General features: G+C 36.9%; 1 protein-coding gene across 4 annotated transcripts; it reads left to right on the forward strand.

Annotated features, from left to right (window-relative positions):
- The first annotated feature begins 450 nt into the window (after positions 1 to 450).
- Positions 451 to 27928, forward strand: LOC149030140 (E3 ubiquitin ligase BIG BROTHER-related-like). 4 transcript variants are annotated; one of them, XM_089142451.1, is made up of 9 exons: positions 451 to 688; positions 1040 to 1230; positions 1340 to 1592; positions 1983 to 2041; positions 2119 to 2163; positions 12440 to 12567; positions 19888 to 19996; positions 22004 to 22087; positions 27369 to 27928. In XM_089142451.1, the coding sequence occupies exons 2-8, from the start codon at positions 1090 to 1092 to the stop codon at positions 22040 to 22042; spliced, it is 774 nt and encodes a 257-aa protein (XP_088998577.1). In that variant the 5' UTR covers positions 451 to 688; positions 1040 to 1089; the 3' UTR covers positions 22043 to 22087; positions 27369 to 27928. The 4 variants fall into 4 exon arrangements, with proteins under 4 accessions (XP_088998577.1, XP_088998576.1, XP_088998575.1 ...); XM_089142450.1 differs by having other exon boundaries at positions 451 to 728; positions 988 to 1230; positions 27369 to 27927; XM_089142449.1 differs by having other exon boundaries at positions 451 to 728; positions 27369 to 27927.

Raw genomic sequence — 27928 nt, forward strand, 5'->3', positions numbered from 1 at the left:
ATAAAAATCTTTTCAAACCTAGTCCTTACAATAAATATGATAAAGATGTAAATAGGTACTTGAAAACTTGTATTTAACATGTATTTATTCACATTTAGAAGAATCTATTTAAGAAAATAACTATCCGATTATCATCCGAATCTGACTGAATTAGTTAGAAAACCAATAAGATATTATCCGAATCTGTTCGAATATAATAAGATGAAGATATGGTATTACTACTATTCGATCTGAATCCGATCCGTTTATATTCCTAATGTAAGTATCCTATTACACATGGGCTCATTTATATTTTTTCCACCGGATCTTGACAAATAAACCCAGCCTTTTAAGATAAAAATAAAAGGGGTAAGTGACGCATTTGCCGCCTAAGCTTCATGGGTAGAAAGGGTTAAGTGAGGCATTTTTCTACGGAATATTTGCTTTTGAGCTTTTCGAAATTGCTTGGGGGCCTAGGGCTGCGCGTTAAAAAGCATGGAAAGCTTTACGGGTAAAAGGGGCAGGCGAGACCGAAGAAGATCGGATTGAATACTTGAACGTGGAAGGGATTGTTGCGTGTTGTGGAAATTTCCACAAACGGCCCCACACTCTCGTCCCCATCACCACCACCGCCCTCAGTCAGTCTATATGTACAGTTGGGAGCCACTCATCACTCGCTACTTCACTGCTTGAACTGGTTCCAAGCCGGGTGGGTGCCTCTCTCCTTCCATTATTTTCATCCGAGCAAGGTAACTTACTGTCATTTATGTCTTCTGTAACAGGGCTTAATTATTGAACAACCCATTTCGAAAATTTCAAATTTTCTGGTTTTTCTTTTCTCAAGCCTGTTTCTTGATCTTGTATTTTTATTTATTTCTGTTGCAATTTTCATGATTTTCTCTTCGAATTCATGTTCTTCATGGAAACCAGAACCCTACTATTGGTTGGGGGTGATTTAGCTTCTGATGCTTTTTCATGATTTTCTCTCTTTTTCAATCTTATTTAAAGGTCTTATGATGTTGTACTCCTGATTCATTTTGGTGCTTAAACCTCCAACTAGGCGGATCACAGGACTTCCGCAATATCCCTAATTGGTGAGGTATCGCCAGGATGGCCATCTTTGAGACGACTGGAAGGCGGCAAGTTGAAGTCCACTACGTTAATACTGGTGTGCCTGGCAGAATCGAAGAGGATTTCGAAGGATTTCTTGAGATGGGTGATCTCTCTCTTCAAGAGGTTCTTCAAGATCAGGTGGGCGAGGATCTTGTACCAGTTCTTCTCAAACTCAAACTGATGATAAGGGACTTATAACTTTCTTTAAGATAGATTTGATCTAGATTCATGCCTGATTATGCTTCAGGAAACTGTGTACCGGTCACTCCGAGAGAGTAATGGGAATTACAGGGCTACAGCTTCTGCAAGTGGTGGCTCTAATGTGAATCAAGGCCAAAGTAGTACTGAGAGACGGGATTTGGAAAAAGAGACTGAATCTTCACCCATTGAAGATGTTGAATCACAATTGGCATTTGACGAAACTTTAGCTTTAAGCTTGCAAGAGCTGGAGAATCAGTTACTCATTTCCTCCCTTAGTGAAACAACTGGAACTGAAGCAGGTATCAGAAGATTACTTCCAGAAAAAAACTACTTTATAAGTTATATCTTGTAGTTACGAGCTTTGACCCATCAATCTCTTGCTTGTGAGTTCACCTTTATGTCAAGTTTTACAATTATGGTTGATACATTCCTCTTGTTCATGCGTTTTCTGGATGCCAATTTTATGTTGTTAATTGCTGGTTTTAACTAATAATCTTTTTTTCATCTGAACAAATGTCAAGTGAAAGTTCCTCCCTACTATTATGCCCCTTCGACTCTTTGATAGCATATTTGTGTTGAACCTTGAACAAATGATCATAAACTGACATTCTAAATATGAGTGAGTGTGTGTGTGTGCGACAATTGTCTATGCATTTATTCGTGCTTCTAAATGAATGATGTACAAACAGCCACAGCTCCAAGTTCTGGGGTTAACCGAGAGGTCAATTCCACAAGCACTTCTTCCCAGGTATATATAATTGTTTTCTTAAACTTTATCATTTTTATTTCTGGGGTGTGATCCTAAGATATTTCGTCAAAATTTAGGTTGTGAGACAGGACAACATTGATCCAGATAACATGACATATGAGGTCAGTCTGTTGTTGCATAATTCATCCTCGTTTATATATCATGCATTAGCCCCATTTATCAACAATCAATGAACATATTGCTAGTCTTTTCACAGCTATTTTATACTGTTTATGTGATATTGACACATTGTCAGCCTAAATTGGTACTAAGATTAGTTGCATAGTGACTTGGCCTTGTGGACATAATTTTAGGCTTACCAACTCAATGTCAGGTGATTCATTTGATTGGCATGACTCAAGTAAATACTTGCAATTGTGTAAGGAAGACACATGTCCTCGTATGGTTATAGAAAATTTACGTCACAAAGTCATTTTATTGTAATCTTGTAGAACTCTGAAGCATGTATCTCGTTGGTTTGATGGTGCCCTTGTCAAACTTGTCTGCTGTCTTTCTATCAATGTTATCATTATTCCTTGAAAAATTTAACTTTCAAACCCTCCAAAAAAAAAAAAAAATATATATATATATATATATATATATATATATATATATATATATATATATATATATTTATGTCCCGATGGTTATGAAAATTACGTCCAAATCATTTATGTAATCTGTGAACTCGCAGTATCCGTGGTTTGCGTGCCCTGTCAAACTTGCCGCTTTTGTCAATGTTATCATTATTCCTTGAAAAATTTAACTTCAAACCCTCCCAAAAAAAAAAAAAAAAAAAAAAAAAGAAAAAAAGAAGAATATATATATATATATATATATATATATATATATATATATATATATATTATGATACCAATATAAGTGCGTGGGTGACATAGCACATATGCGAGAGTCACACACGGGCGAGAGCGAACGAATCGTTTAGTCTCCTCACCGTAGACCTCGTGATTTTTTTAAAATTTTTTATTTTATTTTATTTTATATATACCACAGTGTGTATGAAGATTCCTTCGGTGATTAATAGAATTGGGTTTCTATTAAGGATGTGAGGGTCAATCTTCAGATGGACTATGTGGTGACACTTTAAATTATAAAGTCATAAAAGCTTCAAATCCTCATATTTGATTTAACTTTTGTTACTCAAAATCCTTCGGTGGCACCATCACATGCCTTTTCGATTATAATTTAAGAACTTTACAGAATCAAGATGCCCAGCCACTATCTACGCTGCCCTTACGCACACAGCTAACGGGACTTACTTGCAGGACTTTAGGACCGGCACATCAGATCTTTGTATTGTTCAAAAATCAGCCAATACTCGGGCCTTATAGGAGGGATTTTATGCCCAGATTTATCCTTATAAAAGAAATTAGAACTTCATTTTTAGCTTTTAAAGGTTAAAACTTGATAAAAATAGAGATTAGCAGAAATAAATACAAGAAACAGAATTTACAGATGCAACTATTGCTATTGATGCATGAAGTGCAAAAATTCGTAAAGGGGCCTAGGAGAGATGTTAAAAGCACGACTATAGGCTTTCATCCTCAAATCCTTTCATCTACTAAATTAAAGAACAAAATAAAAAGAAGTAGAAACAAGCCAAGAAACTACATCTCAATTACTCAGGGTTCCCTTTCGGGTTCCCGAAAACTGTAAATAAACTAAGTAGGAAAAGAAATACTAACCATTGTGAAGAAGGTTGTTCACTATATCATAAGCAAAAGTATTACAAAGGTAGATGTGGAGGTTCCTTGCTAACCATTACAGAAAATAAAAACTAAAACCTCAGTTCACTCTTACAGAAGATTCATCATTTCTTCCCTTTCGTCTTTTCTCTTTCTTTCTCTCTTCAAGATGTCTCTTCTTTTCTCTTTTCCGGATTCTCTCAAATGAGCCCGAGGTTTGTTTATAAGAAAGAAACTAAAGAGAAAAAGACAAAAATAAAAAAGCAATAGTAACTACATTATCGATGTATTACTATTCTTTGTGACATATCACTATTTGCTGACACTTCTTCATGTGCACATGTAGATACTTTCACTTTTCATGAATAGTGGTGATGTCTACTATTCATTCTTTGTCTTTTCATTGTTTTACTGTTTCTAGACAATTTTGTCTTTCTTCTTTTTGAGAAAATCCCAATATGTCCTGCAACTGTTCATCTTGTGTTGACGTAGGGATCATTATGCGTGGAATATTCAGTTGTTGTAGTGTTCTTCTAGAGTCTCATTGAGGCATTGCATGTGAATAGTAAATTCACTGTTTTCCTCATTGAATTGACTCAATGTGTTAATCCGATTTTATCTAGCAGGATTTTTACTAGGTTGGTTTTTACTATCCAACAAAGTTTACCAAATATTTTTCATGGTTGGTATTACCATGGAGTCTATTCTTTCCCAACTCACGGGGTTACAGACAAATGTGGTTTTACACGGTCGTCTGATGAACCATGTGGTCCTTTATAGATTGGGGCCAAAATTTTAGTGGTTTTGCTAAGGTCCACTAAAACCATGCCTTAGTTTTACGTTATATGGCTGTGAAACGGATGGTGAGGGAATCACCCCTTTATTCAATCTACATTTCGAGTAGATTTTGAGATGTTGACGGTGACTTGCCTTTGTTGCGTTGCCGTCTTATAGTTTTGTATTCAGAATCTTCTTGTGGGGACAATGTTCTTTCTTGTTCGTCCTGTGGGTTTATGGGCCCACAATAGCTTCCGCTAAATTGTGCAAATTGTTGTTGGAGATAATTTTTGACATCTCCTAATATTTCTTCCTTGAATGCAGCCATGGTTGTGCTTGTATTGTTTGATGGCTTAGCTTTTGTTTCGGATGTGGGAGATGAGGTTATTCTTGTATCTCCAGATGATGGAGCAACTTGTGCTTTGAACATTTGTAAATCTGCTAAAAGACTTTTGTTATGAGCTTCCAGCCTTTGTATGGTTCTGTCTTTTGCAGCATTTTCATTGTTGAGGGTATTTATACGCAAAGTGCTACTAGCAATTTGATCCAGTAGAGCTTTGTTCTTTTTCTGCATTTGTTCACATTGTGTACATGATATTTTCCTCTGTGCCATATTTGCAAAAGAGGGTTGTTGTGAAGGAGCGGATCTTAATTTGGGATCCATATAATAATCAGCTCCGAGCATTTGTTTTGCAAATATTTGTGCTTGTTCGAGAGTTTCATATCCTTTGAAAAATGGTTGTTCATGTCCTTTTGTGGCATCTATGACATCTTCCCAATTCATGAATATTCGCGTTGTAATTCCTTGGAAAACTACATAAAACTTTGATTTTCCCTTTTTTGTTCGCAATTGATCATACAAGAGGGCTGCTGCGTGTATAGCATTGGAGAATCCAAGTGCTATTTTTTGCTGAGAGAAACTCTTGTTCGCCATTTGCTAGATGTTATCGAAACAAATTTGTTCTTCATCATTTATCATGTATTCATTGTAATTTTCAAATTTTATGTTCGTATTTCTGAGCAAAATATGTCGACCAATTTGGATGGTCTCAGGGGTAGGTATTCTTTGTGAGGAAGAAGGAAAGGTATTTTGACCAGATGGAGATTGTGTTTTGGTATTAAAACTGTTGGGTGTTCTTTGGAAACTAGAAGGCAATCTTCTGGTTTGAGGAGAAAAATTATTCATAAGGTGAGCAGGGGTTATTAAAAGTGGAGATGTGGGATTTGAAGATGTAGAGGGTTGTTCAGGAGTTGTACGGCTTCGCTGTATGAGTTCTCGAAGCATATCGTCCTCCTGCAAAATTATCCAAGGTCTTGTAAGATTTGATGTAAACGAGATAATAAATCTGCCGTTTTGTTGTCTGTGCCCTTTATGTGCTCTATTTTTATTTTAAAACCTCTATTATAAACGTGATTTCTTAAAATTACCCATCTTCTGTGCTGTGTTTTTTGCTCATTCAAATTTTGGTATGCTTTTACTATGGCTTCACAATCCGTTCTAATTGTGAATGGTCTATTTGTTAAAAATATTTTCATGCAATCAAGTCCTTTTAATAAGGCCTCAATTTCATATTCAAAAGAAGTTAATGTTTTTATATTGAATTTTCCTGAATTGTACCTACTGATTTCTTCAGTAGATTTAGGATGTTGTTTTGATGGTTTTATTTTTAGAATGGCTCCCCATCCATCTTCGCAACCATCGGTTTCTATTATTCGGTAATCTCTGTCAGTGGGTAAACCTCAATGGGGGTATGTTGTTGAAAAGAGTTTTGATTTTTTGTACTAGTATAATATCCTGATTATTCCATCAATGTTCTCCATTTGGTGATGTTTTATGGTATAAAGGTCCTAAGTATTTTCCTAAATTTTGTATAAATGGTCTAGCTTGATTAGTTAATCCTAAAAATGACCTTATTTGTGTGATTGATGTTAATTTATCAGGAAATTCTTTTATTTTGGTGGCAATATGTGGTTGTAATTTTACTGTTCCATTGCCTAATTCCATTCCTAAAAATTTTATATATTGTTTTCCTAATTCCATTTTCTTCTTTGAGATTATTATTCCATTATTCATAAAATTTTGCAAATATTATTTTCAAATGGCTTATATGTTCTTGGGAATTTTTGCTATCGATTAAGATATCATCAATATATACTATAGCAAATTTCCTATGTTTAAGAAATATTTCGTCCATTCGTCTTTGAAAAACAGATGGAGCATTTTTCAATCCAAATGACATTACTAACCATTCAAAATGTCCTAAGGTTGTTGAGAATGCTGTCCATTCAATTGATTATTTATGCATTTTTATTTGGTAAAAACTTGATTTACAATCAAATTTGCTAAAAATTGTACTGTCTTGTATATAACTTAGCAAATAATCTCGTTCATGTATTTTATACGAATCTTCATGTGTATTATCATTCAATCTCTTATAATTTATTACCATTCTAGTTTTACCTCTAATTTGTTCACCATGGTTATTTACTATAAAGGCGGCACTAAAATGTCTTGAATTTGATTTTTGAACTAATTTATATTTTATTAATTCTTTCATGTGTATTTCAAATCCTTAATTATCTTGTTTGGTGTATACTTAGCTTGTCCAGTATCTATTTTCATTTCATTATTAATGATATCTAATTTACATATAGGTTTAGCTATATCCCAATGTTTTAATGGGTTGTCATTCCCTATATAAAAACCAACCCAGTAAAAACCCTGCTGGATAAAATCGAGTTAACACACTGAGTCAAATCAATGAGGAAAACAGTGAATTTACTATTCACATGGAATGCCTTGATGAGACTCTAAAAGAACACTACAACAATGGAATATTCCACGCATAATGATCCCTACGTCAACACAAGATGAACAGTTGTAGGACATATTGGGATTTTCTCAAAAAGAAGAAGGACAAAATTGTCTAGAAACAGTAAAACAATGAAAAGACAAAGAATGAATAATAGACATCACCATTATTCATGAAAAGTCAAAAGTATCTACATGTGCACAATGAAAGAAGTGTCGGCAAATAGTGATATGTCACAAAAAATAGTAATACATCGATAATGTAGTTACTATTGCTTTTTTATTTTTGTCTTTTTCTCTTTAGTTTCTTTTTATAAACCAACCTCGGGCTCATTTGAGAGAATCCGGAAAAGAGAAAAGAAGAGACATCTTGAAGAGAGAAAGAGAGAGAAAAGACGAAAGGAAAGAAAGGATGAATCTTCTGTAAGAGTGAACTGAGGTTTTAGTTTTTATTTTCTGTAATGGTTAGCAAGGAACCTCCACCTCTGCCTTTGTAGTACTTTTGCTTATGATATAGTGAACAATCTTCTTCACAATGGTTAGTACTTCTTTTCCTACTTAGTTTATTTACAGTTTTCGGGAACCCGAAAGGGAACCCTGAGTAATTGAGATGTAGTTTCTTGGCCTGTTTCTATTTCTTTTTATTTTGTTTTTTAATTTAGTAGATGAAGGATTTGATGATGAAAGCCTACAGTTGTGCTTCTATCATCTCTCCTAGGCCCCTCTACGAATTTTTGCACTTCATGCATCAATAGCAATAGTTGCATCTGTAAATTCTGTTTCTTGTATTTATTTCCACTGATCTATGTTTTTATCAAGTTTTAACCTTTAAAAGCTAAAGATGAAGTTCTAATTTCTGTTATAAGGATAAATCTGGGCATAAAATTCCTCCTATAAGGCCTGAGTACTGGCTGATTTTTGAACAATATAGAGATCTGATGTGTCGGTCCAAAAGTCCTGCAAGTAAGTCCCGCTAGCTTTGTGCGTAAGGGCAACGTAGGTAGTGGCTGAGCATCTTGATTCTATAAAGTTCTTAAATTAGAATCGAAAAGGCATGTGATGGTACCACCGATGGATTTTGAGTAACAGAAGTTAAATCAAATCTGAGGATTTGAAGCTTTTATGACTTGATAATTTAAAGCGTCACCACATAGTCTATTTGGTCACTTAACCCTCACATCCTTCAGGCAGATTCCGTTCTATTAATCACCGAAGGAATCTTCACACACACACACACTGTGGTAAAAAAAATAAAATAAAAAAAATCACGAGGTCTACGGTGAGGAGACTAAACGATTCATTCACGCTCCCGCCCGTGTGTGGCTCTCGCATACGCGCTATGTCACCCACACACTTATATTGGAGGAGGTAGGCGTGGAGTTATGTGGGAAAGTGAAACCACACCCACATGACAAGTTTTTTGCACGACTGGTGGCGTGCATGAATTTTTACAAGAAATCTACAAGGAAGATTAAAGAATATACAGATGCTAATCTAGATGCATGCAATGCAAAAAGGTATAGAGGGGCCTAGGAGATGGTAGATGCACGACTGTAGGCATGCCATCTCAAATCCTTTCTCTATGAAATTAAGATTAAAAAAAAATGGAGAACAGACCATCTGATCTCACATCTTTACCTTGCTTGGATTTCCTTTCGGGTTCCCGAAAAGATTAAAGAAGACTTAAAGAAGATATAAGACAATAACTTACCATAAGAAGATTATCTTTATTAAACAAAGGAAGAAATACAAGAAAGCATACAAAGGAGAGGCACCATTCTTGGACAAACTTTTTCAAAGATCTTCAAGTTCTAAAGTGAGAATGAGGTTCACGTAAGGTGCTTTCTTTACAATAGTTACATCTATTTATAGGCAAGTGCTATGCATTATGCCTTATTACACATGTCATTCTTACAAACAAAGTTACAATAAAGGACTAAGGGACATTTTTTAGGGGACTGTAATACCTTTAGTCCTTAACTAGTATTTACATTCTTGTCTTTTAAGGTGTCACTTCAATTATTTAAGGAGATGATTCCATCTAATACCCTCTACGCATGCAGTTGTATGATCTTCTGAGGACCGTAGATTTTGTATTTCTTCAAGAACCGCCTCGTGGCATTGCACGTAGCATGAAACTATTATTTTCCACATTGGTTTGGTTCAGGAGATTAACCCATATTTTACAGATAAGGTTTTTGCCTGGCATACTTTTATCCTTAGCATACTCAAGTGAGACAAACACTATGTTTTATGTTTTATAACCCGTGTTCAGGGTTAGCCGGTTTTATACTAGTCTGGCCTAGTTTACCAAATATTTTACATGTTTGGTATTAGCATGAATCTTGTTGTAGTCCGGATCAAGGGTTTAGGACAATTATGTGATTTTACATGGTTGTCCTATGAACCATGTGGTCCTTTATGGATTGGGCCAAAATCCTTGTGGTTTTGTTAAGGTTTACAAAAACCATTCCTAAGTTTAACGTCATTTGGGTGTGAGACGGATGGTAAGGAAATCACCCTATGATGAGAATCTACATATCAAGGAGATTTTTCTCCTTGTCTTTTCCTTTCCTTCTTTTGATCACCTCAAATTCAACATCTTCTGGAGGTGGCATGATGTGTGGTTGTGATGATGTTTGTGGGTTTATGGGTCCACCATTGCTTACGTGTGATTGTAGCATATTTTGGATTTTGCCTATGATACCTTCTTTGAAGCTTTAAAGGAACTCTAATGGTTCTGGAGCTAGTTCAGTCCTACAGCTTCCAAATGTATTTTAAAGTCTTTGCTTTATTTTGTCTAGAGCCTCCTCATGTTCTTTGATCTGTTTGTGGAGCTCCAACTTTTCTTGGTGTATCTTGATCATACTTGGCTTGTTAAAGAGCTCGTTCTTTTTTAGCATTTTCCTTGTTAAGGTAGTTGATTCTAGTTGCTCTGGAGATGAGTTCTTCATCGTATTCTTTTTCTTCATATTTTCACAATGGTCACAGAACAATCTTCTCTGAGCCATTGTAGTGAAAGAAGGTTGTGCTGGCGGTGTTGCCCTAAGTTTCGGGTCAATGTAGTAATTTGGGCCAAGAATGAGCTTAGCCTGCATGGTGGCTTCTTTGAGAGTGCCATATCCTTTGAATTTTGGAGTTTGGGTGTCGTCTCACACCTAAATGCTAAATTCCTCTTAGGGATGGTTTTTGTAGACCTTAACAAAACCACTATGATTTTGGCCCAATCCATAAAGGATCACATGGTTCATAGGACAACCATGTAAAATCACATAATTATCTTTAACCCTTGATTCAGACTACAACATGATTCATGCTAATATCAAACATGTAAAATATTGGGTAAACTAGGCTAGACTAGTATAAAACCAGCTAACCCTGAACACGGGTTATAAAACATAGTGTTTGTCTCACTTGAGTATGCTAAGGATAAAAGTATGCCAGGCAAAAACCCTACCTGTAAAATATGGGTTAATCTCCTGAACCAAACCAATGTGGAAAACAATAGTTTCATGCTACGTGCAATGCCACGAGGCGGTTCTTGAAGAAATACCAAATCTACGGTCCTCAGCAGATCATACAACTGCATGCGTAGAGGGTATTAGATGGAATCATCTCCTTAAATAATTGAAGTGACACCTCAAAGAATAATAATGTAAATATTAATTAAGGACTAAAGGTATTATAGTCCCTTAAAAAATGTCCTTTAGTCCTTTATTGTAACTTTGCTTGTAAGAATGACATGTGTAATAAGGCATAGTGCATAGCACTTGCCTATGAATAGATATAACTATTATAAAGAAGGCACCTTACGTGAACCTCATACTCACTTTAGAACTTGAAGATCTTTGAAGAAGTTTGTCCAAGAATGGTGCCTCTCCTTTGTATGCTTTCTTGTATTTCCTCCTTTGTTTAATAAAGATAATTTTTTATGGTAAGTTATTGTCTCAAGTCATCTTTAATCCTTTCGGGAACCCAAGCAAGGTAAGAATGTGAGATCAGATGGGTTTTATTTTTTTTTTATTATTTTTTTATTTTAATTTCGTAGATGAAGGATTTGAAATGGCATGCCTACAGTGTTGCCTCTACCTTTTGCATTGCATGCATCTAGATTAACATCTGTATATTCTTTAATCTTCCTGTAATTACTTACTTATAAATTTCTTGTAAAATTTCACGCACGCCACCAATTGCGCAAAAAACTAGCCATGTGGGTGTGGTTTCACTTTCCCATGTGACTCCACGCACACCTCCAAATCTGGTATATATAAAGACCCTCTCGCCGCCCCACCCACCCAATTTGTTTTTTCTCTTGCCAAAAACTTGTACGCTTTGTAAAACAAAATACTTTTAGTATGATAGTATCTATTGTAATTTTTTCACAATAATTATGCCCCTTGGCCCCCTCTAAAGCAACTATTTCAAAGTTGTTTGTGTCAATAGAGTAGATACAAATTCATGGATCTATGAGTTTCAATGTTTCACACCTCAATCTGCTTCCTGTTCTGATTTGCTTAGAAGCTTTGTTGGTGGAGAACTGAAGAAAGGTGAAAAGGGTTAGGCTTAGACGCATAGTGTACCTTTTCCCACTAAATGCCACTATGTGAGTTTGTTTGGTTAAGTAGGCTGGCAGATTGGAGATATAGGGTTCCATAAATTAAGGAGCTTGCCTATTGAGGTGGTAATGACTATTCCCCACCCCATGTCTTAAAAAAGTCCCACCCAAAGTGGTGGGATTTTGTATTGAAAATAAAGTTAACCTTACTGTTTGATTGTGGAACCCAACAATTTAACTTCCACTTTGTTTTTCCTTCCTTTCACCCTCTTCACATGGGTCCAAACGTTTAACTGCTCCACCCCCTTTTTCCATCAAAAGGACACACTGTTGGTCACTTAGCCACTGACATAATGAGGGGAAACACACCTAAAAGGCAAATTTCTGGCTTCTGCTCAAAATTTTCTGGTATGGTATCATTTGCATTCTTTTACTATTAATATTACCAGTTACAGTGGATTTAGGTGTTCATCTCTATCAAATGTCAATGCTTATCCAATATCCCTTTTTTCTGTATGTGCTATTGATTTATAATTTTCACGTCTCAGGAATTGCAATCTCTTGGAGATGCTATTGGCACTGCCAGTAGAGGATTGTCTGAAGAACTTATCTCATTTTTGCCAACATCTAAGTATAAAACAGGGGGGCTCTTCTCAAAAAAGGACAAAAAAGAGGAGTAAGGAACAAATCTCTTTCCTTTTAGCCCATTTTGCATGGTGTTTTTGCTTTCATTATTAACTTAAATCCTTTCACCCTGTCTCTTTTGATGTAAAGAATCAACTCCCTTCATTTTTATATTCTTAAGATCTATGCTACTTAATCCACTTCTGGTCAAAATCATTATTGTTTTAGTCATGATGTTAGGGAAGGTTCAAATCCTTTGGCCCTATGAATTGGTATACAGTTTCCAAGAATGACATGATGACTGCCTTCAAATTTTTGTGAAATCTTTTTTGTACCCTTTAGAAAATAACTTTTGAGAATGAAGGAGAAAAGTGAGGTTATAATCTTGTTATAACCAGTAACCAAAAGACTTAGCCATATGTTTTCAACGACAATTCAGCCTTAACCCAATTAAATGTTGTCGGCTGTATGTATCTTATTTTTTCAATTAGCTCTATTCAAAGCCATACAAGGATCTAGTTAAAATCTACTCGTCTTTCCTCACAACCTCCTCTGTAGTTTCTTTGGACCTACCTTTAGCTCTTTCAGCTCATTCAATGGGAAATAAATCACTTCTTTGTGTTGGAGAATCCCAAAGGCCATTCCATTACTACAGAGGTCTATTGAGGGTCATTGTGTCACAGCCTTACCCCTGCTTTCTGGACATGCTGTTCCCTTAATTCAACCCTGCAGCCAGTTGGTCGCACTGGAGCAACCTGACTGTCAAGGTAAACATTTTACATATGTCTCATGTAACATGTTAAGAATCTTGTGCTTGAAGCATCACCACATCCTTGGTGTGTTTGAGCATGTGGTTCCTCTGGGGCTTTGCTCAGCATGTTGATATTTCAATTGCAGGGGATATTGCTTCAGCAACTAGCTTGCCTCAAATAATAGGGCCATCCTATGTTAACTGTACCCATCCCTTTCTGCTGCCTGCAAAATTACCTTCCAAAAGTCAAGAAATTTGAAGCTTATGACTTTCAGGGGCAGTCAGTGGTTGGCATTTAGGAGACTAGGACCGTGTCCTGTGAAGAGTGTGCGTGGGTGTGTGTGGATGCACATATTAATTTCACTACTTTTGAAATGAAAAATAATGAAGAAAATCAGCTAAGAACCATTCTACGTTAGGATTGATTGCAGCAAAACATCAAAATAGCTACAAATCAAAATCACTGACTTTAAGAGTAAGAAAAACCAAATTGGATGGCAGAATGGCTCTCAACCCTGATTGAGTGTTGCTTGTATGATGGAGAAGATATACTACTGAAAGCCTATCTGACTTCTGATGGTTAAATCAAGAGATACGGTAGCAACTCGAAAATTAGTAACTATGGTGCTGCAGGCCAAACTAGTCACTGGAATGACTGCGACATATGAAGTTGAAATGGAATTGGAAGATGGTGGCCTGCAGAGCAATCTAACCAATAGTTAAGACTGAAACTGAGGTGAGTGGCATTCTAGAGGGGCAAGCCAACCCTCAAAAGGTCTCAGCATATGGAGCACTGGTAGTTGGAATATGGCTTTCGGAAGTTTGTCTGCAAGGAAGGGTAACAGGCTCAGATCCTAAAGGCTACTAAGGTTAAAAATTAAAATCTGGTATAATGGAGATTAGGAAAAGCCCATGGTTGATGGGAGTGTTAGAAGGAGGAAAGACTGATGCAGAGCATCCAGCTGGTTCAAGTCAGAGCCCACCATCAAAGATGCCTGATCAATACATTACTCGAATAAATGCCTAGCCCGAGTTCAGGTGCAGAGTCCAACTCAAGTTTAAAGCCCAGTGCAAGTAACAAGTTGGCCTGGGCCCTCAACAAAGGACCAATCCTAGCCCAAATGGTAGACTTGGCCCGTGTTTGACTTTTGTGTTTTTCTATTATTAAGCACATGTTATGTATGAATGGTGGGTAGCTAGTTGATGGGAGTTTGTCAATAAAAGAGGCCCCATTTTCAAGGGGAAACTCATTGTCAAAGGTTTGGGGAAACTAGGTGGTAGTTGAATAAATGTTGTGTACTTTGTAGTAGTTCGTTGTCTAGTGGGTTAGCCTATAAATAAGATGGGCTTCTTTCAAGAAGCACAACAATTCAAGAATTATCAAAGCTTTCTTCTCTTATGAGATTACTTGTGAGTTATTATGTAAGGCTAGGTGAGAGTCTTGTGGTGGGGCAACCAGCCAACCAGTGGGACTCTAGGCTCCCATCTATTCTCTTCATCTTGACATACCTATGATCCGCTTCGTCTGTCCCCTTCAAGTTTCAGTAACCTCTTTACCTTCTCTATCTGCTACCACAGTAACTTTAGTTTCTCTTCATCCTTCATTCTACCATGGCAGCCTTGTAGGTCTGCAACCAAAGGCTACAGTAAAAAAAGAAGGGAAGATATTGAAAGATATTGAGATAGAGTGCAATAACAATGACAGTTGCTAACTTGCTTGAAAACTTCATTGAGGTGATGTGTGGTTGAAGATAGTTGATTAGAGTTGAAAGGAAGATAGCTAGACCACTAGTTTTAGTTGTGTCCCACTTTATGAGTTCACTCAAGGACACTTAATAAGCTCACAAGTATTATTATGAGAGATGTACTCTGAAAATTTTGGAATTGTTATTCTTCCTTCTTAAGAGATTTTCATTTATTCATAAGCTAACCCATCAAGACAACACTACTGATGCAGTCAACAACGTTTAACTAACTCCCATCTACCACATACTTAAATATTGACCGAATTCCCATACTCAATATTTGTCATGGAGCTTCTTTGTTGACAAGGGGTCTTCTTTATTGATGATGCTTCCACCAAGTATCTACCTGCCACTCATACATACACATGTGCTAATCTTACTAGGCATGTAGACACATTGGTGCAGTTTGCATAAAGTGCCACTTATGGCCTAGGCTAGGGACATAGTCGAGAGTGTTGGGTTGGGTCTTGGGCTGAATTGTGGGCTAAACTAGGGTCTAGGCCTTCAATTGGAAATACTTCTTGGTGGAATGGCCATCGGGCCTTCTTGATGGTGGGCTGTTGGCTACACCAAATCAACTCTCCAACGTTTGCAATAGACTTGAATAGCTGACCTTTCACCTAGATGGCACACTTCATTTTGTGCTGTGAAACCTTTGCCACACAATATACTGCTATACTCTTCTTCAAAGTTGTTCACTTCTAAGGAATACCACACTCTACTGTTTCAAATAGAGATGGCAAGTTTATGAGCTGGAGATACTTTGGTTGAAGACATTACGTAATTAAAATTCTCAATGGCCTTCCACCCATAATCTGGTGCTAGATTCAAGTACACTCTTTTGCATTACTTAGTGAATTATTATAAGAAGATGCAGATTTCCATTCTTGATATTGCTGAATTTGATTACAATAGTTCAGCAACTGAATCATTTTCCCCACTCCATCTACGCTTGTGCTCGGAGTTAGCCCAAATGACCTATTCACTTGGCCCCATAAATCACAAACTGCCCCCCTGGTAGTGGCTGCAAGAAGCACTAGGCAGCAGCCCCTTCATGCCCACCACCTAGGGGTATTTCATTTTCTAAAATTTAACCACTTCTGTTTAAAGAGTTTTAGTTAGGTCGGACTTCTATTAATTAAAGGAGTCCTAGTAGTTGACAGTCTTTTTTGTTTATTTGAATTCAAATTGTAATTAGTTAAGTAGGAGTTTGAGTTAGAGATTAGGTCCTAGGTCTTTCTAGAATAGAACTCGCTGGTATTGAGTTCTATTAGGAGTCTTTCTTATTTGGCCATATATTCAAGGCCCTGAATTGAAACAAATCAGCTTTTGAGATCAATAAAAATTGCTGAAAATCAAGAGTCAAGGAGGTTTAAGTAGTCGGAGTGCAGCAACCTTGTTTGATGCTTTCTTCATTCAATTTTCATTCACAGCAGCAGCAAACCTCTTTCATTCTCTTTGACAAGTGGTAATTTCATTCTCTTCTCCCATACCTGCGGCATTTTTCTGGAACTTTCCAAAGCTGTCAATCCCTTAAACCCGGCAAACCGAAACCAGGGGGCGAAACGAGATTAGTTAAATATCGCCGGAAAATCGTCGATTTAATCACAAGAAAATGGCCGATGAAAGAGGAAAAGAAAGAAAGAAAGGGAAGGAAATCTGGATTTTCCAGCAAATCACAAGAAAATGGCCGTTGAAAGAGAAGAAGAAAGAAAGAAAGGAAAAGAAATCTGGTAGTCGCCGCCGATCGCCAAAATCTGGTGAAACCTGTGCTCGGTTCTGTTTCTTGTTATTGTCTTACTTGCAAGTTGCAAGTAGAACTTCGCCGGAGCTCGTCCCAAAACACCAAACTTCATCCCTGCAACAAAATGAAGAAAATGCAAACATCTCAAAATGCATTGTGCCTTTTTCTTCTGAACCATCACACACAAGGTGTCATCTCTCAAGTCTAAATTCTGAACTCTGAAGTTCAAATAAGTTTTTATGTTTTTGGTTTTTACATTGAGCAACATACTTGGTTTATGGAGAACCACAGATTCTAAAAGTAAAAAGATAAAAAAAATATTAAACTAAACATGAGCATTGATTGAGACGTTTTTGCAGGATATTTCATCTTATTTTATTAATTTTTAAATTTTACTTTGCAGGGTGTGTAATAATGAAGTGTAACGTGTGACTTATATGATATGACTTTTCGTTCCTTGAGTAAAGAGTATATTTTAAAATTTTCAAAAGAGGAAATTGGGATTGCGTGTGATAAAAGTAAGAGGGTTTTTTATTTGGAATCTGACACTTGAGAATTAAGTTAAAGGGTGGGGGGAAAACCGTCCCCCCCCCCCCCATCACGAAACTTCCGTGGGCTCCCGGGCCCACCTTCGCAGATTTCCCAACGAAATCTCGTTCCTTTGGTTTTCCACCCTCACACCGTTTGGATTTTTACTAAAGACCCGCAAGGATCGATGGCATGAAACCAGAAAAGAAAAGGGGAAAAAAAAGGATTGAACCAGTACCTTCTCTTTCTAGGCGTGAGCTTTCCTCCTCCCCTTTGGTAAGTTTTCTTCTTCTTTGCTGCTGTTTCTTTTGTAGAAAATTCCCTCGCCCCTCTATCTAGTTCTACTTTTTTTTTTTCCTCTGAAAAAAACCTTGTTTCTTCTCCAATAAATTTTTTTTTGTCTCTGAAAGATCTCACAGCAGCCCAGTTCTGCCGCTGGGTTTTTCCTTCCCCTCTCTTCCCTATTTTTTGTTCTCTTCTTCCCTAGGGCAGAATATTTCTCTGCTATTTAGTCTTCATTCTCCCTTCTCCCTCAGTCCCTCTGCTCCCTTACTTCCCCACGATAGTCCCCTTTGCTCAGAATTTCTTTTCCTGTTGTTCTTTTCTTTCCTCTGTCTTAGGTGTTGCTGAAGTAAAGAATTTTCTGCAATCACTTGGGTTTTTCTTCTTGCCCTCTTCTCCTTTCTCCCCCACCATTCTGCCTTGTTATTTTCTCTGTTGCTACCTCACTGGCTTACTATTACTTGCTGCTGGTTTATATTATTTCAGGTTTGTTACCTTGGTTTCTTTTGTGTTTGGGTTAGGTTAGTCTTGGTTTGAGTTGAGGTTAACATTGTTTATGTATTTTTGCCCCTATTGGAATTGGACTAAAGCATATTATGTGTTGCTGAAAATGTTTTATTTACTGTGAATTCAAGGCCCCATTCTCCCCTCCTCTTGACTAGTTGTGTGGATTGAATAAACTTGATTCGGTTTGTTCATCTTGAGTCTTTGGATTAGAAATATGCTTGCTATTTATATTTCTTATTGCTGAAATTATATCTGTAGTAAATTTCTATTCTTGGTTTGAACATGTGTGATGCAAACCCCTCCCCTAATCTCCCCTAGTGTCTTAATTAGCTTAGGATTCTGTTTCTTTGTAGAATGCCCTAGTCTCTAGGGTTGTCCTACATCACTTTACATGTGCAATCAGTTGAGTAAAGCTAACGTCAAGCATTACATTCATCTTCCATAATTTAAAGCTCTGGTCAGAGAACACTTTGAAGATGTGGTGGATGACCCATGTTTTGACTTGCCATGGCAGGCATTGTCATAAGTTATCAAATGGAAGAGTCATCAGCCAACAAAACTCACATGGATCTACGTAGACGATTTCAAGAACATTGACATATTGTTTTAGGGAAATGTTTTTCACATAGGGAGAGTTGATGCAGAGCGTTCAGCTGTTCCAGCCAACAACCTACCATCAAGAAGGCCTAAACAGTATTTTTCAGAAAGTTTTTTTTTTTTGACTACACAATACAATAAGTGACCTAATCCAAATGTTATTGATCTTGATAGGCTTGACCTAGACCCTTCACCAAGGCCGTAGCCCATACTTGATGGAAGTTTGACTTATACGTGTTGTTTTAATTTTGTAATATTAGAGCACATATCACGTGAGTGGCAATAGGATATTGGTGGAAGTTTTGTCAATAAATGAAGTTTTGTTGTCAAAAGGAGGCTACTAGTTAAAAGTTAGGTGAGTCAGGTGGAAGTTATAGTTAATGTCAAGTAAGCATCAAGCATTGTTATTGGTTTTGTCTTGATGGGTTAGCTTATAAGTAGATGTCCTTCTCTCAGCAAGAATAGTAATTCTAAAATTTTCGGACAAAGATTCCCCAATGAAAATACTTGAGAGTTTATCGAATGGCTTTGGGTGGGACACTACTAAAACTCTAGTTATCTAGTTATCTTCCTTTCAACTATCTTTAGCCATACAACATTGCCAGAGTCAAGTTCTTAAAGCAAGTCAGGAAGCACCATTGTCACTGTGCTCCATTTCAGTACTCTCCTCTGTTTTTCACTTGCAGCCTTTTCTCATCAACTTTGTCTTTCCCTCGTCTCAATCATACCAGATTTTGATTCTCTCTAAGCCCAATGAGTCTGGTTCTCCCCAGCTAGGCCTCTCAACCTTTCATGGTCACTCAGTTTAACCACAAGAATATTCTTTGCTCTAGGCAACTTGCTGCTCAACTTAACAAATCATCTGTGGGGGGCCTTTATAATATATATAGAGGGCTTATCTTGCACCTCAAGTTGCAGAAGAATAGAAACCACTAAGTTGGGAATTAGAAACCTAACCTTGCAACTTACTCTGACTTAAAGAAAATATAAACTTAGGAAGTAGTATCAAGTACTTACTGGTCTTGGGCCCACTGAACCTTCTGACACTGTTCACGTAAACAGTTTTTGGCTTCTTTTCTTCATGTTTTTTCCCTACATCAAAAAGTTTTACAGATTCTATTTTTAAGTTCTTTTTTCTTTTTTCTTCCCATTTTTGGGTTCATTGTTGATGTTACTTGAGAAATTTCTTTTCTTGTTTTGACAGTTTGGTACTTGCAGGTGTGTGATCTGTTACATGGAATACAAAAATCGTGATGAGTTGATTATCTTGCCATGCCAACACCAATATCATTCAAAATGCATCACTCGGTGGTTGAAGCAGAGTAAGGTATAGGACACATTGATTATGTGAGCGCTTTCTTTTACTATTATTCTATCTTGGCAATACAAGTCATACCAGTGCGGCATGCTATACCAACTGGGATCATCCCTCTAAACGTGCCGGAGCAGTTAGATCACAAAATCCCAAAGCTTTTTACAATCTCGAAGACCCAGACTGTATGCAAGTTTGAACTTGTGATCCAACCAAGGGAGTATGTGTCAAAAGCCAATATGTTTTTCATTCCATTAATCACATCTATACTTGGATGTGTTACTGTTTCAAATGATAATTATGTTGGGTCAACTCAATCCTGTCTCAAAAGTAGCGTTTGTTGCCTCAGTCAGGTTGACTTACACATATTGTAACCCAAGCCAAATTCTGAAGAATTGTTGCCATTTCAAGTAGCCTGAAACTATATGATAAAGGAAAGAGGTTGAGAGAATCTTGGATCACTTAATTGGTACTGCAACTGATCTTATTTTGGCCAAAATAAACTGTTATTCAGATAAAGTTAATACATATACACATGAGATTTTTAAGACCAAGCATAGGAAAAAGAAAAAAAAAGAAGAAGAAAAAGAAAGATGGAGTATGAGCTAAAGTGAACTAGCCTTTGAAGCCCAAGCCAACGTTAGAGGAGCATTGGGTTTGTTTGTTGGAGCCATTGCCCATCAGGTCAATGTAGATTACATGTTTATCTCTTAAATGTTTACTAAACTTTTTTCCAATAAAAAGATGAACTATTTGCAGTTTTGGTATTAGGAAGTGTCAAAAAAAAAAATTGATTGTCTGATGATTCCCCATCAATCGAGGGACTAAATAATGCCTTTCCTTAATTGAGAAGACTGAAGAAGTGTCTTTCCTTCAAAAATAATCTAAAAGCACCAACTCAACCAAACCATTTGCCATACTAGGTCTTAACCATTCAAACCAAATATCTTAGACAATTTATCTTGGTTATGATTGCTTTATATCAATAACCAAAAGAACCTGAAATTTTGCCTGGGTGAGGATAGGAACTGGGATTTAAAGTGGTGGATAACTATTTTCATTCATTAATAATCTCACCTCAAGTTTAAAGAAACCAATGGTACGACATATGGGCCATGCTTGAAATTAGTTTAACGGAACATTGGCACTGAGAATAAAAAAAATAAATTTTGGGGGGGTGGGGCCCCGGGGGGGGGCGTTGATGTTGGAAGGTGTATTATTAGGTTGTCCAACAGGAAGCCCAGCCACTCGAGTTACTTTTTCTGATTTGAACAAATTTTATATCTTTATATATATATATATATATATATATATATATTTTTTTTTAATTATTCAAGCAGTGGATGGTCTACATTCTAATGTCATCACAGTTTTTCAATTGATGACAACAGGATGTTGATATATTAATATAGTCCTATATGGGTAATTTTTTCTTAGAAGCTACTCTGGTTGTTGATTTTCACTATTGTTGGTCTAAAATATTGTCCCAGTAAGTTTTGCATATCCTTATAGTTTCCTTTTACTCGTGTAAAATATTAGTGCATTTTAAATGGAATCTGGTTCAAATTTTCAAACTGATCCTTTTTAAATAGCAACAAATTCCCAATTTGATTCCTGATAGTGAAAGAAAAAATTAAGTTCCGGATCTTGGTCCAAGTATTTATTGGTCATCAGTCATCTCATAGTACGCCGTAGAGAATATAAAGCCCATATGCGAAGTGGAAAAAGTAGGAGTCGCAGGTACTATTTATGGGGTCCCTGGGATTGTAGCCAGGGATTGTCAGCAAACCTTAATTTTGGTTCTTGCTTTATGTACAATCCATCAATGGAGCAAGGAAGCAACCTGTACATCTAATTTGTTGGTTGGTCTCCCCATCCAATGAGTAATAAGCTAATCATAAGGTGTGAGCCAGGATGCTTCTCACCTCACTGGTCAATTTTTTTGTGTAGTGTTCATGCTGAATGTTGATTCCTTTCATTCCACGAACCTGATTTTATGGAATGGTGCTCCTTTTATTTCAGGCATGTCCTGTGTGCAATGAGGAAGTTTTTGGGCCTTGATTCTGGGAATAGCTCCTGACACTGAATAACTGTGGATCATATTTGGTACGTACAACATGGTGGTTCTTGTAGTTACATGTTATATTCAGAATCATGAATGGACTAATAATGTGATTAGATATACGTGTTGCTTCATTCAGAAGTTCCCTCTCAGCTGTACTATGTAAATGAAGATACATCTGATGCAACACGAATGGACTAGAGTACATTCTGTGCTCAACTTAGTATGTTGATATTTGACCGAACAAAAATTCTATGTTGATACCTCTGCAGATTATTATGTAATAGGTTCCCATTATACAGTAATAGTGATGACTGAACAATTACTTATTTATCATTATTCATTGACTTCCGTACTCTTATTTGGTGATGAACAAGAAATTTGGGGTCTTAAGTTGCATCTTGTTTTCCAAGATAAGGTTATCCTGAGTCATGTAGTTTGCTTACCCAATCACAGAATGTACCATTTGGCAAATGTTACTCCATGTTCATCATGATGCTACTTTGGCAATCCTATAATGGTTTGTTTACTTCTCAACATCTTCATTCCTTAGCTCTCTTAAGCCCCCCCCCCCCAACAAAGTTTTCATTCCACAACTCTGGATTGGATGATGAGCTTGATTCGATCTATTAGTTTCAGGCTTGGATCCATTAGTAATATTTTCTACCTGATAGTTTTGGACTCATGTACAAGTGTGTGATGTCTACATCACAGGAGTCTGAAGGTCTACTACTCTTACAGGCTCTCATAATCAATCTTTTGAAATAATACCAGAACTAAAATAACCAAAGGCTGAAACCGCTGAAACCAGAGAAAAGAGAGGAAGAAGGTGAAAGAGATAGGGAGGATGCAGAAGGCTATGTCATAGTCTAGCCATCTATCATGACCAGCCCCCAAATATTTATAACAGTGAGAATTGACTATTAGTTGTTAACTCTTCCAAGAGTGAGTCAAAAACCTATTCAATCAAAGTCAAATAGAATTAAAGCTCTTAGCTAAACCTAAAATCTTATTACAATAGGAAAGATATAGGTAAAACTTAACCAAGCTAAAATACTTGGACATGATAATACGAACTCCATGAACCCCCCAGGTCAAGACAAACAATTTTAATTTGGTATCCAGTAATGAAGATGTTAGCTTCTGTACTGTTTTATTTTAATGGTGCTCATCATTGTTACTATTAGAATCCCAGGATCTATAATCAAACTCAGAACAGAAAAACAGAGAATAGAGATTAGAGGAGGTGGTGGTGTCAACATGCAGATTTTAAGAAAAGAAGAATTCCTGCGATTAACTTCTGTTGTACTCATTGGAGGCTTCAGTAATTTATAATGAAAAACATTTTAGAAAAGTACTATTCTGCCCTTGTGAGTTGGGATACAATAGGAGACTAAAAGAATTCAAAAAATGAAAACCAAAATAAGGAAGGAAACAAAAAAAAAAAACAGCCGTACTCCAAATCTTTAACACTCCTGACCCTATTGTAAAACCTTTAAAGGTTAGTAATATATTCATGGCAGCCCATGGACTACTTAAGGCAGGTCTTGCAGGTCAGTTTATCCCCAACTGGGAAGCACTTGCATGAGTTCTTGATCTTTCTTGAATTGTGTTACAAATGCTTTTCATAACACTTTAGCCTGGCTTATAGTTAACCTAGTTTATCATATACCAAAGGACTTCCCAAATAACTTGACCTGTAACTGATGTAGCTTCAGTAGGATTGAGGACCAATATCCAAGGTCTGTGTACTAACCAATTCAAATTTGGTGAAAATAAGGTAGGTTTAAAAAATTGATAGTGAGGACTCAAGAAAATTTTACTTGGGACCTCTATAGAAATGGCTAGAAAGAAAGCTTTGTTTCATATTGGGGGATGTGCAAAGAATAGGTTATAACAGGGTTGTTTGGACGGGAAAAAGTTGATTTCCTGGGAAAAGTCACATTGTGAGGTTTTAGGGTAGGCATATAGGGTTATAAAGAACCAAAGATCCAATGGCTGGATCACTAAGAAACTCAGATCAAACATAAGGGACGATGTATGGGGATGATGCTCCAAGTTCTTGACAGGTCTACTGGTTAGGTAAATGTAGATTCAACTCTGAAATTAGGGTTTCTTGGTGAATTCGAAAATACAAGTAAAGGGCTGGATCTAGGGGTTTGAGAGTTTGATGTTGGCGAATTTTGGAACGGTCATAGGTTGATGGTGGTGGTGATGTGGTCCAAAAGACTGGGGTTGCCCAATGTTTAGATTGGGGTGTCAGAAGATTGGCAAAAAATACACCTTGCTTGGGTCTTTCAAAAGGTTGTGTATTGGAGTAGCAGGTCTTGCTGTAGTGGCCTCTCGCTGGGATGTTCTTGGGGCTTCAAGAAAAAAATTGAAGGGGAGACAGGCGATTGGGATAATGGATCTCCTTAAGAGGTTGCAGTCTTTCAAAGTCAGCAGCTTGTAGGATAGACCGTCAGTTGAAGGTTGATTCTACAGCCAAATTCAAGGTAAGAGATCAATCATCAATCAGCAGCTTGTGTTCCAAATTCAGGAAGCATGCAAATTTGGATGCAAGTCACCAGCCTTCTATCTAGATATCACTGAAAAGACAAGGTCTCACAATGGAGAAGGTAGGAGCCTCGATTACACTAAGAAAAGAATTGATTAATCTGGTTTAGTCATCCATGATGGGGTATTACATACTGGGAGAGAAAAGTGTGTTTAGGGTGGGGGGGGGGGGAGGCTGAAAGTCAATTGCAAAGTCCTATTCTAAAACGGAAGAGTAATTCTGACTAAAACATAACCCTGCGCCTACTATTTGCATTGGAGTGTGGAAGAGGCCTAATTTATCACCATAGTACAGTTGTTTCACTCTTTCATGTCTCTTGGCGGAGGCAAAGATGGTTTTACCCATATTGTTCAACTGAAAGGATTGTAAAGTCTCATTCTAGGACTCTAGCTTGGGGTTTTGGTCTTTCTTTATAGAGTTCTTGTGTGCGCATGTTTGCCACCATGCCTCTTTTTTAGTTCACTCAAGAAGCACAAGAACCTATATATATATATATGTATGTATATATAACGAAGAGATTGGGCCAGTTTTAGTGCGACTGGTGGTGTGCTTTTTTTTTCTTTTTTTCCTCCAGATTCTTCTCTCTCAAGCCTGGTCTTTATTCATGAAATTATAACAACAAGCTATAGACCTAACAACAAACTTATGTAAAAGAAATGCCATATTGGCAACAGAAAGGACTCTGGCTTGCGGACTATAACATGCAAATTCCACTTATATGGATTCAGCCAGGATTGATTTTCAGAAATCGCCAAGGATAGATGTTTTTATAAAGAGAAGGAGATGATAAATAGATGGTACTACTAATGCACGATCGAATGCAAGATTTGCAAAAAGGGCCTAAGAAATGTAGGAGGCAGAGCCTTCCATAGACCATTTCAAATCCTTCCTTATGCAAAATTAAGGAAATAAAAGAAAACAGGATTTGGAGCTTACATCTTACCTTCTTAGGGTTCCCTTTCGGGTTTCCAAAAGTGTTTTAGAAAGAAAATATGGAGAAAACATTACTAACATAAACTTTACTGATAATAAACTTGTTTACAGACACTGGACTTGATTACAGACGTTGAACTAGGACATGTCATAAGAACTTCTATCATTTCAGAGTGTTTTTTATTCTTCGAGTGCCCAAAACGTAAGACGACTTTAGAACTTACAAATTTTGTATAAGAGACAATAAAATCTAGCTATACGATAGGGACTGAAAGCGACATCTCTGCTTTTATTTTTCAGGTGTCGGAAATATTCTAAACTGTTTACAATATTTACAAAAAAATCATTGATGACATAATGGATGTCGGTTTCCAGAATCTTCTGACCAACTCTAATGGCATAAAAGTTTGAACTGGTTTTTGTGGACCTAACCAAAACCACAATGGTTTTTGCCAATCCTTAAAGAACCACATGGTTCATAGGACGACCATGTAAAGCCTCATCCTAGTCCTTAACCCCTGATCTAGGCAATAGCAGGAGCCATGATAGTACCAACGATGTAAATTAATTGGTAAACTAGACTGGCTAGTATAAAACCAGATGCTTCAACTTGAGCATGCAAAGGGAAATATGTATGCCTAGCAAAAATCATGCTAGTAAAATATAGGTTACCATCTTGAGGCAAATCAATTAGGAAAACAATAACATAATGTTATGTGGATGCCCTAATGAGCCTCTAGAAGAATATTCTAGTTATACAATCCTCAACCCAAGTCAACATCACAAGTGCACGAGTAGAAGATGACGTTAGAAGATTCTGGAAATTGACATCCATTACGTTATTAAGGATACTTTTGTAAATATTGTAAACAATTTAGAATATTTTCGTCCCCTAAAAAATAAAAGCGGAGATGTCGCTTTCAGTCCCCATCGTATAATCAAATTTTATTGTCTCTTTATTGTCTCTTATACAAAATTTGTAAGTTCTAGAGTCTGTCTCCTATAAAAGCGGAATGTGTCTTATGTTTTGGGCTCGAAGAATCAAAAGCACTCTTGAAGTGATAGAAGTTTTTATGACATGCCCCAGTTCAACGTCTATAATCAAGTCCAATGTCTGTAAGCAAGTTTATTATCAGTGAAGTTTATGGTTAGTAATCTTTTCTCCATGTTTTCTTTGTAAAACACCCTAAGAAGATAATATGTAAATCTCCAAGGCATGTTTTCTTTTATTTCCTTAATTTCACATAAGGAAGGATTTGAAATGGTCCATGGAAGGCCCTGCCTCTTGCACTTCTTAGATCCTTTCTGCAAATTTTGCATTCCATCATGCATTAGTAGTACCATATGTTAATCCTCTCATTCTCTTTATAAAACAACCTTGGCAATTTCTGAAAATCAATCCTGGCTGAATCCATAGAAGTGGAATTCGCAGGTTATAGTCTGCAGGCCAAAGTCCTTTCTTGGACACAGGTTTATTGTTAGGCTTGTAGCTTCTTGTTACAATTTCATAAGTACAGACCAGGATTGAGAGAGAGAAGGATCTGCAAAATATATAATTGGTATTATCACTCTTAGTAAACCTCATAACCACCACATACATAATGTCAAATACTTTCTCTTCTTTCTTTTTTTCCATAAAAATGTCAAAGTTAGTTTCTTATGGTTTGGCTTTGGAGTTTTATGTGGTTGCCTGATCCTATATGGTGTGCATGGGTGTGAACAAGCCTGTACTTCTCTAGGCTTTTTAAACTGGAATACAAATCAAAGCTCATCTAGAATTCGGCTCCACCTAATTCCCCAATACTTACAACTTGAAACTTTCCATTTTATTGCAGTTTATGATTTCGGAGATCGGCGAGATCGGGAAGTCCCTTTTTCTGGAGTACATCAATTCTTGAGAAGGAAGCTTTTTGTACCATCTGAACCTTCTTACTATGTTGTGCATACAAGCTAGGTGGGTTTCTTTCAACCTTTAGTGGATCAATTTTCTCTGGATCCTTCTAGTATCTGAACTTTTGTGGGTTTCAGACTGTGTATTCCACTGACTTTAGAATCATCCAATGGAGAGAGTAAGGAATTTTTATAAGTGCTTGAATGCCTGAAGGATCTTGTATCATCATCATAATGGATCACTTGTTCACTCTGCAAAAATTGCAACCTACCTTCCATCCTCTAGGAACTGTAAAACCTTCATATGTGCAATTGGTTAAGATCACTTTAGAAGGTGATTATTGAGCATATGCTTTCAATTTAGGTTGGGAAGGTGTGCATGGCATAAAATGGAAACCCAAGAAACCACATTAACATTTTGATGGAAGAGGAATTAAGTCATTTGCAGACAATGGTGCTGATCAATGATCATTATGTTGTGAGTCTTGTGACTTGTGAGCGAATA

This window comes from Hakea prostrata, chromosome 1, assembly GCF_041222555.1.
Source record: "Hakea prostrata isolate BN-2017 chromosome 1, UWA_Hpros_2, whole genome shotgun sequence".
Classification (NCBI taxonomy): Eukaryota; Viridiplantae; Streptophyta; class Magnoliopsida; order Proteales; family Proteaceae; genus Hakea; species Hakea prostrata.

Coding starts and splice junctions, on each gene's coding strand:
- LOC149030140 (XM_089142451.1), top strand. CDS start 1,090: ATGGCCATCTTTGAGACGACTGGAAGGCGGCAAGTTGAAGTCCACTAC. Junction 1,231..1,339: donor AAGAGGTTCTTCAAGATCAG/GTGGGCGAGGAT, acceptor ATTATGCTTCAG/GAAACTGTGTACCGGTCACT. Junction 19,997..22,003: donor GGTGGTTGAAGCAGAGTAAG/GTATAGGACACA, acceptor CTTTTATTTCAG/GCATGTCCTGTGTGCAATGA.